The following is a 14,548-nucleotide window of genomic DNA, read 5'->3' as shown; positions in this document are numbered from 1 at the left end:
ACTGACAATTTGCAGAGTATGCTGGAATGCACTCTTGCGATAAGTTAGAGCAAGTCCTTGCACTGCTAACAGCAAATGTCCCAACTTAATTGTCCTATTATGCTGCTGCTGCTTGTGCTAACTGGATCCCCTGAAAATACAAGCTCCAGTAGCTGACAGCAGAAGAAATCATCCTGCCTAACTGGCACCAAGCAACCCAAAGTGCATTATAATCTTAATTACAAGCAATGAGTTTGATGCAATGCACAGAGCAGATTCTCTTCTGTCTTGGACTAACAGGATCAGAAGAGTGCCTGCACATGCTCAGTGTAGCCTCAACTCTACAGCTCTTAAAGATGCAGTCCTGCAGAGTTATGAATAACATATCTGTTATTATTTCATTGGCTTTTACTAAAGCTGGGTTACAGTGGCACTAGGCAGTGCATTAGGAAGCCAATAGGGGCAGGTGGTTCATAAACAAGGAGACATGGGGCACAGTAAGGAAACATTTGAAGAGAAGTAAGTTACTTGAGAGGAGAAAATAAAGAGTATGGTAACAGCTTATAAATAACTTGAATTTCATCCTATTTATTAATACAATCTTTTCTCTGGTCTCCTCAGGTGAGATAACTGTGGAAGGTGTGGACAAGGAGAGGCAGCTGGAGACGGGAGAAATTATTATTATTATTGTTGTGCTGCTTATGTGGGCAGGTAAGTCAGAGTCTGAGTATAAAAAAGTTGCCAAGAAGTGTGCATACAATGTAAGAAAAAAATAAATCCTGTATAACCCAGGTCTAAATTTGGGGACTGCAGGTACCTTCATTTCACGTTGCCTCTACTGCTTACCCTCCACCATTCTTCTTTATGGGTCGGTGACTCTGAGGCACAGGTCTCCATTCTTAACCATCCTCCCCCACAATCTCATCTAATCACCAGCACCACCTTTAGGAATATCCAGACAGTTGACCATGGTGTCCTTTCCAGTATTTTCTCATGTCTTCACTCTTCTGTATCCTTGTCTGATTCTGTTGATGAGGCAGTTTCTTCTTATAACTGTATACTCTCCTCTCCTTTAGACACTCTTGCTGTATCCCTTCCCAACCCTGAAAGGCATACCAAGCCCCAAACTTGGTTCACCTCCAGAGTTCATGTCCTACGTTCCTGTGCCCGCTCTGAAGAATGTCTCCGATTGAAATCTCATTTCTATGTTGACTTTATTTATTTCGGATTCATCCTCTGCTATTATGCTTGCCAAGCAAGATTATTATGTCATCTGAAAGACTCACTGTCCTCCAACTCCTGCCATCTCTTTGACATACTCATCTCCCTTCTTAGACTGCCTCCACCTCTCATCCACTCTCTGCCCAGACTATGACTGACTTCTTCCATGAAAAGACTTACAAGATGAATCGTGAATTCTCTAAACCACCGCCTCCACCCTCATTTCATTCACCTCCTATTCCTTTGGCTTCTGCCACTATTTCTTCCTTTTCTGAATTCTCTGAGTAGGAAACTACCCATCTTCTCTACTCTTCCAGCCTCACTACTTGTTCCTGTGACCCCATTCCACTTGGTCCACCAGTTCTATTTTTCCTTACAATCATCCCTTCCATATGTCACATTATCAGTCAATCACTTCCTACTGCAACTATTCCTTCTTTTTTCAAAATTGCTATGATCATAACACTCCTCAAAAAATCTTCCACTGTATCCTACTTGCCCTGCTAACCATCATCCCATCTCCCACCTCCCTTTTGCATTCAAACTGCTTGAATGTGTCATTCATCTCTGCTGTCTTAACTTTCTTTTGCCTCAAGCCATTCTGGATCCACTGTCGTCTGGCTTTTACCCTCTATATTCCACAGAAACTGCTTTTTCCAAAATCTCCAGTGACCTATCTGTGGTCAAGACCAAGAGCCTTCACTCAGTCCTCATTCTTCTTGATCTGCCTGGTGATTGTGACACAGTTGATCAGTCTACTCCTTGACACGCTACACTCGATTGGATTTTGGGACTCTGCTCTGTCCTGGCTTTCTTCTTACTTCTCTAATCATATTTTTACTATATCTTCTGGTGGTTCTTCCTCCACATACTATTCTGCTATTGGTTAGTGTGCCTCAAGGATCTGTTCTGGGCCCTCTTCTCTTTCCTATCTACAATTTTTTCCCTCAGTGCTTTTATCTCCTCCCATGGCTCTCAATACCAGTTTTATGATGATGCTCCCAAATTTACTTCTCTACACCAGAAATTTAACCATAAATCCAATCCCAAATTTCAGCTTGTGTGATATCACCTCTGAACAGCCACAGAAAGTGCCAATATGAATGTGGGAAAAGTGACATCCAACATGTGCTCACATAAAGAAGTCTAGAATTGCATGGCAACTCAAAAGATCATGTTTCATTACTCTATGACCTGCATGTGGGTGTTACAGTTGCTCCAAGTGTGTTACAGAAGCTCTAAGTGTGTTTGTGTCTTGCAGTTGCTCTTTGAAAGTTGGGGAATGGGGGAGGTTATGGATATCAGAAAGAGTGGAGGAACGGGTGTGTATGTGGCTGGAGATGTGTGGGGGTGAGAGATGTATGTGTGTGTGGCCTGAAGGAGATTGTGGAGGGGGGGTGCTGGGATGGGGGAATGGGGTATATATGTACACATGCATTAATGTGACTGGTTGGAGATGTATGTATGGACATGTGGCTTGGGTGTGGAGATGTGTGTGTGTATGTGAGAGAGAGAAAGAGGAGTGCTCAGAATGGGTGTATATGTATTGGATGGGCTGCGTGATGCACTCTTTTTCCCCTTCCCTGTCCTCTCCTACATCTCCTATCCTCCATAGATCCCACCTCGTCCTCTAACAGCATCTTCTTTTCTTTGGCTGGTGGGGCATGGGCTCCCTGTCAGCCCAATTCTTTGGGCTGCCAGCAAGCTTCATCTTTTCAGCTGTCAGGGCCTGGGTTCCCCACCATCCCTACTGTTCCAATCTACCAACAAGTTTCATCTCTTCAGTTGGTGGGGCCTGGGATTGCCCACTAGTGTTAATGCTCAGTTACTCCAGCTGCTTCCTCACCAGAGCCTATGTTCTGGGTTTTTCACATGCCAGCCACTTGTGTCACAGATGGATTTATGGGCAAGCAGAAAAACCAAAAATTAGCACTTTTTATTTTCATAAAACTCACAAAACACACACACACACACACACACACAAAGGCACATACTGCATTACCCTTATCCTGGCTTGAATATATCATTCGGTCAATTGATCCTCCCCACCTGAAACATAAATGATAATCTATTGTATGATCTTCATAATAGGCATCATCGAGAAGTACTTTCACATAATCTGTTCTCCGCCTTATACTTATTCATAGGTCATTAATACTCAGCATTGAAACTATGTTTTGAAAATTATTTTTGGTGCAGATAAAAAATAAATTGAATTCCATTGAATTCAATATTCTTAATATTTCAATATGCCGTATATCAAAAGCAAAACATCTCAGTTTTGAATACTGAACACCTGGGCATTCAGGAGCTATAAAATCATGGCATGTTCATCATTCAAAATTGAGATAAGTTTTGCTTTTGATGTACATTGAAATATTAAGGATATTGAATTCAATAGAACTTTATTTTTTATTATTATTTTCAAAAAATATTTTCAATGCTAAGTATTAATGACCTATGAATAAGTATAAGGCAGAGAACAGATTATATGACATCACTTCTCGATGACGCCTAATATGATGGTCACACAATATATTATCATTTATGTTTGAGGTAGGGAGGAACAATTGACCGAGTGCATTGAGTATATTCACCTATCTCTATGTTGAAATTAAGGAAGGTCTAGGTTTGTTTTTCAATATATTATTAACAGCAAAAAGCAAGACATCCAGGGAATTACAGCAAAGCATTCATATCTCAACTGAAGCATGAAATGTATAATGAGAGCAGGTGCAAATTTGAAAACATGCACTGTTACCGTCCACGCAATAGCAATTTCAAAATACAGTTATGTTGCATCTCCTCTTTCCTTTCAGCTGTGATTGCACTTTTCTGTCGCCAGTATGACATCATCAAGGACAACGACTCTAACAATAACAAAGAGAAAACCAAGCCATCCTCAGAGCAGAGCACACCGGAGCGGCATACCGGAGGGTTACTACGTAAGGTAAAATCACCAGCATGGCCCACAGAAGGGTCATTGTGTAAAACAGGAAGAGCCACAAACAAATCTGGCTTTCAGGATATCCATAATGAAGATTCTTGTAATAGATTTGCATGCATTGCCTCCACTGTATCCAAATAAAGTTCATGCATATTCATTATGGATATCCTGAAAACTAGGCCTGTTTTGGGCTCTTCAGAAATGGAGTTGGCCGCCCCTGGTGTAAGGAATAGCAAAAACACGCTATAGATAGGTTAATGTGGAAGTTGAGAGTATGAAATATTCTATTAGAGAGTTGCTTTTCAAAGGGAGCTACAGGGCACTTACATGCCCTGAAATGCTCTCTAACAGGAGGGTTGTTGAACACAATAAAAATCATGCAACATAGACTGAAGGGCAAATTCGCATACAGATTCACCTCTGATCAGAAAACTGACACAGTCTCTCACACACACCTTCTCATCTTCTCTCACTCTCTGCTATACCATCTTTCACTTTAAATTTTTTGTGCCTGTTTCTCTTTCTCTCTCACACACACTCTTTATAGGCATTGTACCCCTATCTATATAAAAACCGATACCTCTATTTTGACCGCTGTGCACACCACTCATGAATATACATCTTCTAAGAAGTTTAAGGTAGTGCTCTGTGTTTCTTGGCATATTCTACCATATTTCAATATTGCTATGTGGCCTGTCATGTTACAGTAAGAATATGTAACTATCTGGATATGCTTACATTGTCAAAGGAGCTTAGAAGTAGAGTCCAGGTCAACATGAAAAACTGTAGTATGCGTGAATGGTGCAAAAGTCAAAAGAAATTTGTAATCTTCCTTCTTCCCTTAATTTTCAATCATTATTTCAGTTCTAAATTGTGCTTAACATAGTAATATAGGGTTCAATTCAGACTTTGTGATTCAGTATATATATTTCGTATAAAGGGGATTTACAATATAAACCAGACTGAGTCCAGCCATCTGCTCAGCTAACTCAGCCTTTCTGGTGTGGAAATTCCCTATACACAGGAGAATTGTGCTGGATTGCAAGGTTTGAAATAAGTTTGTCCTATTTATACTGAGAAAAGAATTTGCCCATTGTATTCAGAAATTCTTGGTGTAATCTAGACACCCATTGTTAATGTGTTGTTCATACATCCATTTACCAAATAATTGTATTAGCAGATAAGAATATGTCCAAGTTGTTCTTTAATACTTCAATTGAAGGTATACCAATTATACCTTATGGTAGACTATTCTATCTCTAGGACTATGAAGTGCAGGTCCATAGATTTTAAAGTAAATGTGCCCTCTTATTCAATCTATTACATACACACTCAATTATCATCATTACATAAATAGTAAGTACTTGTACACTCTTCATATGATCATCTTTGTCTTCATAATTTCTCATTGTATCTCTAAGTTTTTCCATATCATCAGTCTGCTGAATTATCTCTGCCAAGGTCCCCTTTAGGTCATTTCCAATCGAATTATAAAGAGAACTATTTATAAAGAGATCTATTTAAGATCCTCAGTTATTTTCAATAACCTACAAGAGAACTACACAAGAACCAGACAAGTACAACTCTAAAAAATTCTTTTAACCCTCTATGAATACCCTAAGAACAACACAAAGAATTCTCTTAAGAATTATGCAATTCAACTTCAACTCCTTGGCAGTCCAAAACTCTGCCTACTTAGGCAATGTATATTATATCTCTTTGTTATTAACCCCATATATTTATTTCCAAGTTATTTATACCTGTTCTTTGTAAGACATTTTCTTGTCACTGTTATTGTTCAAAATGTAAACCGAATTGATCAGTAATTCTGTTACTGGAAAGTCGGTATAAAAAAGTTCTAAATAAATAAAAATAAATAAGTGTTATATAAGAATGACATAGGTTAGGGAGAGAGAATGACCAGAGAAGACCTGTCTCCTGGTATGATTTGAATGAGGTTGGAAAAAAACAAGGGAATGATGGTCTCCTGGAAGAAGAAGAGTAAGATTAGAGCTGGTAAATGATATCCAGATAAGATTGGTATTTTGTTAGCATTATATTTATTTTACAGTTCAGAAATAGCCTGAGAAATATAAGTCTTCTGGCAAGGTTATGCTAAGTTTTGGGAATGGATTGGGACTGGCAAATTGTTGCAGATTATGTGGGTGTGATCCTGAAATAATACAGCTAGCCCCAGGCTGGTGTGATTTACCCCCAAACAAACCCAGTTGGTCTCTGATAGCTGGGCAAGTAATACAGGCTGAGCAATTGTGGCTGTCAAATTCTGAAAGCCAGCCTGAGTGATAAGGTCATGCTATAAACAAAGGTACACACCCTTATCTTGCAGAAGACACCTGTATGACATGTGACAAGGAACAGTGACTGATGTGTGAGATCAAAGAAGGGCCTGGATAGTTAGGCATAGCCTTGGGACAATAAAAACAATATAAATATTACTGAATCAATTCTGTCTTCAGATTTTTCAGAAATGTCAGCAGACAGATTCACTTTGATCAATTGTTCTTGGTAATTATATAAATTCTATGCTTTGTTGCTTTATTTGGTTTTGTAGTCTAAATTTAGGTTTTAAGCTGGCGATGCCTAAGGAATATAACTGCAGTGGTTTATATAAGAAAGTTACTGGATTTGGTAGTGGTGTTGTTCTATGCCCTTAAATTTATAAGTAGTATAATAACACAAATCTTCCAGTAGAAATGTTTTTGTTACACATTCAGTGGTGTGACTAACAATGCCAGACAAAAGCATTAAGTTTCCTATACATCATTAAACATATTACAGAGATTTGCAGCAGTGCTTCAAGAAAGTAATAACATTGTAAAGAAACATTGAACTCTTTGAAGCATAACTTTGCTGTGGTGGATGGACTCTGATTTGGTTTTTGGGTTTTTTTTTAACAATTTTTATATCGGTATGGTTCAGGCTCTAATGATGATTTTTCTTCCACAGAAAAAAGCTCCTTCTGTCAACATTATTGAAGTCTAATACAGGTTCTGACTTTCGAAATTGCTGCCAGAAGGATTCTGCTGGAGAAAGGGGAAGGTGGCTGAGCAGGACGGCAGTGACAGCCATCTATTCTGACGTGCCAGCTGTGCAAAAACAATTCTTTCTGAAGGCAGGTTCCTGTGACTCTCAGACTCCCAGTCTTTGGAGGACAAACACATGGAGGCAGCTTGGAATTGTGCATGCAGAATTATTTCCAAAACACCTATAACCAACTATAGGACCAAACGCTCAGGAGGAAAAAGGGAGCAAAGGAGAACAGGAGGGAAGCAATAAGCAATAGGAAACGCTGAAGGATTTATCCTACCACCAGATACAGTGCAAAAGATTTCAATCAATGCATTAGACGCTTTTTCAAAGAGAGGGTTTCTTCTGGGAACTCTATTGAAAGACTGATAGTAGGTTCCCCAGGCATTGTGCAATGTTCTAAGTGAATTTAAGAATGAGATGAACTAAAATAAAAAAAAAAAAAGGCCTCAATAGGGTGCAATTAGCTTGAATATTTAAATGGATTTGGGTTGACTTACAATCCTGGAAAAGCCTATCCTCATTGAATATGTAGTTAGCCTTGGCCTCATGACAAAGACACTTGTTTGGAGAGATAGTCATGGCCTGGAAAAGTGCCATAGAGTGGCCTCAGTTGGAACTAAAGATGATCTATCTTGCACTCAGGCATTGACTGCAAAGCTGAGAACCTTTGAACTCACCAGTTTCTACAATGCATCAGAATCCAGTATCCAGTAAGGTTTATGGAAATGCATGCTGGTTTGCTTGAATTCTGCCACCTACCATCAGCCTTTTCTCTTTCTATAATATAGAAAGCAATAGTTTATTAAGTATTGTCACAAACAAAGAGAGATTCTGGGGGAACCCATACTCATTCTTTGCCCCAGGTCACTCCACCTACACACTGCACCCTTGGTACGCCACTCCCTGAAGTGACCGCATCAGATCAGCTTCACCCTATACTACCTTATTGCCTGCTAATTCTGCAATTATGTTTCATTTTTATATGATATAATAATGACTCAGTAGGAAGAGTGTGTCACCTAAATCTAACTTCTGATATGATCTGATATGCTGAGTAAATCCATGAGGTATATCAAATGTGCCATATCCTAACCATAGAAACCAACAGAAGCTTTAACCATCTAAAACTAACACATATATGGGGAGGAAAGGCAATATAATTAACAAATACTGTAGCTAATTGTTGAAAAGGTGATATGATATATTGGGAGAAAGATGATAGAGAAACAGAGATGATATATGGAAAGGCAGAGCAGTGTTTCCCAATCCTCTCCTGGAGGCACACCTAACCCACTCAGGTTTTCAGGATATCCAAAATGAATCTATCTCATGCATATTCATTGTGGCAATCCTGAAAACATGACTGGATAAGGCTAGGAGTGGGCTGGAAAACACTAAGGCAGCATATCAAAATGATATTCCCAGAGATATAAAGAAGTATGATATACAAGCAGGGTCGGTAACTTTAAAACAGGCGCGTGGGTGCACATATCCGTATGTACATGGGCGCGTGGCCAGATATGTGGCAATTTTATATCCAGCAGGCACATACGTGCACATATTATAAAATAGCCCTGGCACGTGTGTGTGTGTGTGTATGCTCCTAATTTTAAGCTTGTGCACACACAGCAGTGTAAGTTGGCTTTGGGGCATGCAAATGAGGGAATTATATAACAGACCATGACCAGTTTCAACACTTTATCCACCAGTTTGCCCAGTTTAAAGCTGGGCCATCCAACTTGGTTCTTTAGCCTGCACGCCCCCCCAGTTAACCCAGACCCCTCAAACACTTCATAGATGCCTGGAAATATGATATAAAGACTTACATGTCATCCATAGGAGAAATAACTTTGTGCTTAAATATACCCGGGCATAGCTACTTGTGTGTACATCTCTGGGCATTGCCCCCCCCACCCACATTCCACCTCTTTTTTTCCTGATGTGAAGTATTCGTGCATCAGTACTTGTGCACACATGTGGGAAGCTTATAAAATCAGGTGGACAGGCATATGTGCTAGATGCACGCCCATCTCATGATTTTGGCGTGCGTCAGACTTTTCAAATTTACCTTTAAGTATGGATGACAGGCAGATACGCAGAGTTTTCATTCCTTATACAGCAATGTTTTTACAGCAAATGCTGTACAGCATTCGTTTTTTCTACAATAAATTCACAATAGATTTCAAGGTTAGTTTGTAATAAACAGAGAATGTTGTAGGTAGGCAGAGATGATAAGAACATAAGAAATTGCCATGCTGAGTCAGCCAAAAGGTCCATCAAGCCCAGCATCCTGTCTCCAACAGTGGACAATCCACGTCCACATTACCCAGCAGATCCCAAAGAGCAGATCTGTTTCATGTTGCTCACTCCTAATGCCAGTTTTTAAAAAAGAATCAAGGGGTGATCCAGGAAAATACAGACCAGGGAGACTGACATCTGTGCCAGGCAAAATGGGCGTAGTTTAATTGGACAAAGCCAACATGAATTTAGCCAAGGAAATTCTTGCCTCACCAATCTGCTACATTTTTTTGAAGGTGTAAATAAACATGTGGATATAGATGAGCCAGTTGATACAGTGTAATTAGATTTCCAAAGCATTTGATAAAGTCCCTCATGAGAGACTTCTTAGGAACTTAAAAAGTCATGGGCCAGGGAGCAGTATCCTATTGTGGATTGTGAACTGGTTAAAAGATAGAAAAAAGAGAGTAGGTCTAAATGGTCAGTTTTCTCAATGGAGAAAGGGGAATAGTAGAGTGTCCCAGGGAACTATTCTGGGACCGCTGCTTTTTTATATATTTATAAATGTCCTGGAAATGGGAACAATGAGATCAAATTTGTCAATGACACAAAATTATTCAAACCTGTTAATCACAAGAGGATTGTGAGAATTTGGAAGAGGACCTTGCAAAACTGGGATTCTGAGTATGCAAATGGCAAAAGAAATGTAATGGGGACAAGTGCAAAGTGATGCACTTAGGGAAGAGTAACCCAAATTATAGCTGCACAGTCTAATGTTTCCCATTAGCAGTCTCCACTCAGGAAAATGATCTAGGCGTCATTGTTGGTAATATATTGAAATCTTCTGCTCAGTTTGCAGCAGCAGCCAAGAAAGCAAATAGAATGCTAGGGATTATTAGGAAAGGAATGAGAATAAAACAGAGAATATCATAATGCCTCTGCGTCGCTCCATGGTGCGGACTCATTTTGAGTATTGTGTGCAGTTCTGGACACCACATCTCAAAAACAGATAAAGCAGAATTAGAAAAGGTACAGAAAAGGGCAACCAAAATGATAAAGGTGATAGAATGATTCCCCTATGAACAAAGGATAAAGAGATTAGATCTCTTCAGCTTGGAGAAGAGATGACTGAAGGGAGATATGATAGAGGTCTATCAAATAATAAGTGGAGTGGAACAAGTAAATGTTAATTGGTTGTTTAGTCTTTCAAAGACTAGGGGGTACACAATGAAATTTAAAACTAATAAGAGAAAATATTTTTTTATTCAATGCATAATTAAGCTCTGGATTTCATTGCCAGAGGATGTGGTGAAAGCTATTAGTGTAGCTGCGTTTAAAAAATATTTGGACACATTCCTGGAGGAAAAGTCCATAAACCATTATTAAGGTGGAGTTGCAGAAATCCACTCCTTATCCCTGGGATAAGCAGCATGGAATCTAAACCCTTTGGGATCCTGCCAGGTATTTGTGACCTGGATTGGCCACTATTGTAAATAGGATACTGGGCTTGATATATTCTTGGTCTGATCCAGTATGGCAAGTTTTATGTTCTTATGTTATTTATGTTTATAAGGATAAACAGTAGTTTCCCCCAAGTCTAACTGACTAATAATGGTTTATGCACTCCTCCTCCAGGAACTTGCGCAAACCCCTTTTTAAATCCTGCTCCTCTAGATTCCTTGACCACATCCTCTGGCAACAAATTACACAGCATATGTGCACTGAATGAAAAAATACACTAGGACATTGCTTCTATCCCAGTACTTTTTAATTTCCTAAGAAGTCTTTCATGAGGAACTTTGTCAAATAACTTCTGAAAATCCAGATACACTATATTGACTGACTCACCCTTATCCATGTTTATTAAAACCTTCAAAACATTCAGTAAATTGATGACAAGACTTTTTTTTTTTTTTTTTGCTAAATCCATGTTGGCTCTTCCTCATTAGGCCATGCCTATCTATATAGCCAGTAATTTTGTTTTCAAGAATAGCTTCCACCATTTTGCCCAGAACCAACATCAGGTTCACCAGTCTATAGATTCTCAGATTACTCCAGAGCCCATTTTAAAAATTGGCAGTACATTGGACACCCTCCAATTTTCAGGCATTGTGGCTGTTTTTAATGATACGTTACAGACTACTAGTAACATGTCTTCAGTTTTATATTTGAATTCTTTCAAAACTCTGGGATGAATACCATCTGGTCTTGATGATTTCTTACTCTTTAGTTTGTCAATTTGCTCTATAACAGTTTCTATTTTCACAGTGATTTGCTTCATTTCCTTTGATTCATCACCATCAAAGAATGTTTTGGGTGTGGTTATGTCCCCAATATCCTCCTCTAGAAAGACTGAAGTAAATAAATAATTTATTTATTTGTTTTGCTATGGCCTTGTCATTCCTGTGTGCCCCTTTCACCCCTTGGTCATATAATGATCCAGTTGACTCCATGATAGGCTTCTTGCTTTGAATGTACTTGAAAATGTTTTTATTACTAGTTTATGCTTCTATGGCAAGTTTCTTTTCAAATTCTCTCTTTGCCTGCCTTATTAATGAAATACATATAACTTACCAATGCTTATGCTCTTTCCTACTTTCCTCATTTGAATCTGCTATTTATTTTCTGAAAGATATCCTTTTCACTTTAACTGCCTCTTTCATCTCACCATTTAATCATACTGGCAGTCATTTGGTCTTGTTTTGACCTTGTAATGGTTCGTTAGCCTGGTGCTGGGTGTTACTTGGCAGAAATAAGAGACACACACACAGAGTACTGAATATATGCATACATATGTATTCTTATAAAAGCAATGACTATAATAAATGCAATATATGCAAAGTTAATATTCTGATAAGTGTAATTTTGATATATAGGACCATTTATGAGAATGGCCCAAAAGAGAGAGAGAGAAACAAGGCAGAGAGAAAGTATTTACAAGGATATATCTTCAGTGATAGGTCTGGAAGCAATCAGGTAAGCTCCAATTCCCTGTTCTGTCCCCTTTTTAGTCAGGCATGGCAGCTTCGGTGAACCACACTGAGAATAGGACATAATCTCTCTCTTTTCCGGGTCCGAGGACACAGCACTAGAGTTCAAATCAGTTCAGGGTCTCATTCATCTGTTCTGAAGCAGTGTTGCAAAATACCACCCTTTATACATTTTCAGACCAAATCTTGCCAGCACATACCTTATCCTATTTTCTTTGTTCTCTGCATCTAAACCACCATTCCATAATACTCCAGTAGTAACATATTATGAGTCATGTACGCCCTTGAAAGTAGAATATGGTTCCTTATCTCTAAACTAAAATGTTCAGGCTTATCTAAGTGAAAGCAGTTTCTTGTACTTTCAGCTACTTGTGTTCAAGCTAAAATATCTCTTTCCTTACAGCATCACACCATAATATTTTCTTTTAGCTTACCTAAGCAAAGCAACTTCATATATCTGTCATTTTCTCCACTATGTGCATAGCAGTTTCTTATACTTGACCTTAATGTATCTCAAAGCAATGCAGTTTCTCATATCTCTTTTTTTATTTAGATTTTTACTCTACTTTTTACACTTTTTTCAGTGCTTCAAAGTGGATTACATTCAGGAACTGTAGGTATTTCCCTATCCCCAGAGGGCTTATAATCTAAGTTTGCACCTGAGGCAATGGAGGGTAAAGTGACTTGCCCAAGGTCACAAGGAATGACAGCAGGACTTGAACCCTGGTTCATAGCTCACTGCTCTAACCACTAGGCTACTCCACTCTTTTGGCAGCATTCCATTTTTACATGGTCTAAGTAGGACTATCTACCCCTATGCGTATGTCAAAATGTCTTTACATCCACTGTCCCTGTACTAATACAGACCTTTTTTAATTCATGGAATACATTTTATCTGGACTTCCAATATCGTATTTTTAAACAATGTCCATGCCTCATGCAAACTTTAAACTTTGATACCACTCATTTTAAATTTGTTTCTAACTAATCTCATTTTTTGGGTCTCCTTTTTTAAAGTTAAATGTTTCTGCAGTAATTGTTCTTAATGTCCTCCCTCCAGTGATTATGTTAAATTTGATTGCCTTATGATGATTATTATTAAGAGGCCCCACCATAGTACCATTTACACCAGGTCCTGCATTCACTGAGGACGATCTCAAATAGCTGCTTTCTCTAGCTTCTCCATGAAGCAGTCATTTATGGTATCTAGAAACTTGATCTACTTAGCATGTCCTGATGAAACATTTACATAATTAATACTAGAGTAATTTAAATCTCCCACTATTATTGTGTTTCCACTTTTATTTGCTTTTCTAATTTCAATTAGCATTTCACTGATGCTTCATCCTGGCCAGGTGGACTGTAGTTTACACTCACTGCTATACTTTTCCCTGTCAGACATGGAGTTTGTATCCATAACAATTCCACAGTGCATTTTGTTTACTACAGGACTTTTACCCTGCTTGACTCTATGCCATCCTTAAGATATAGAGCCATCCCTATACCAATTTGATATGCCCTGTGATGTCAATATAATTGGTACCTCTAATCTTATTTTTTAGACTTCTGGTATTCACATACAGGCAATTTTGAGTTTGATTTTTATATTTATTTATAGTCTGCTTATTAGCAGTTGATACAGGTAATTTTGAATCCTTCATATTTATTGACTTTTTAATTCCACCTGGGCTATGTCAGCCTTTATCACAACCTCTCTATTGAAATATACTAAGTTCCCTTTTATACCAGTATCCTTAGAAGATACCTCTCGCTGAGCCATGTGTTCCTGAGCAATTGTCAGCTTTTCCCCATGATTTAGTTTAAAAGCTGCTCTCTCTACTTTTTATATGTTAGCACTTGCAGCCAGGTTAATTAACCCTGGTTAATGTGAAACCCATCCTATCAAAATAGACTCCTTCATCCCCAAAATGTTCCCCTTTTCCTAACAAATCTAAAGCCTTCTTCTCTGCGCCATAGTTTCATCCATTCATTGAGACTCTGGAGCTCAGCCTGCTTCTGAGGTCCTACGCATGAAACAGAGAGAATTTCTGAGAATACAATCCTGAAGGTTCTGGATTTCAATTTCCTACCTAAATGCCTCAATTTGGCTACCAGAACCTTC

At 38.7% G+C, this 14,548-nt stretch overlaps 1 protein-coding gene across 1 annotated transcript in view; it reads left to right on the top strand.

Moving 5' to 3' along the window:
* Positions 1–7,596, top strand: part of FNDC4 (fibronectin type III domain containing 4) — an 85,417-nt gene extending 77,821 nt beyond the window's left edge. The window contains exons 5-7 of the mRNA XM_029597033.1: positions 601–690; positions 4,020–4,150; positions 7,115–7,596. Coding sequence (XP_029452893.1) covers positions 601–690; positions 4,020–4,150; positions 7,115–7,150 — 257 coding nt within the window. The 3' untranslated portion in view covers positions 7,151–7,596. The remainder of the gene's footprint in view (positions 1–600; positions 691–4,019; positions 4,151–7,114) is intronic.
* Positions 7,597–14,548: the final 6,952 nt, after the last annotated feature.

Source organism: Rhinatrema bivittatum, chromosome 3 (assembly GCF_901001135.1).
Source record: "Rhinatrema bivittatum chromosome 3, aRhiBiv1.1, whole genome shotgun sequence".
NCBI lineage: Eukaryota > Metazoa > Chordata > Amphibia > Gymnophiona > Rhinatrematidae > Rhinatrema > Rhinatrema bivittatum.
Note: the sequence above shows the minus strand (reverse complement) of the source record. Positions and strands in the feature narration are given on the sequence as shown.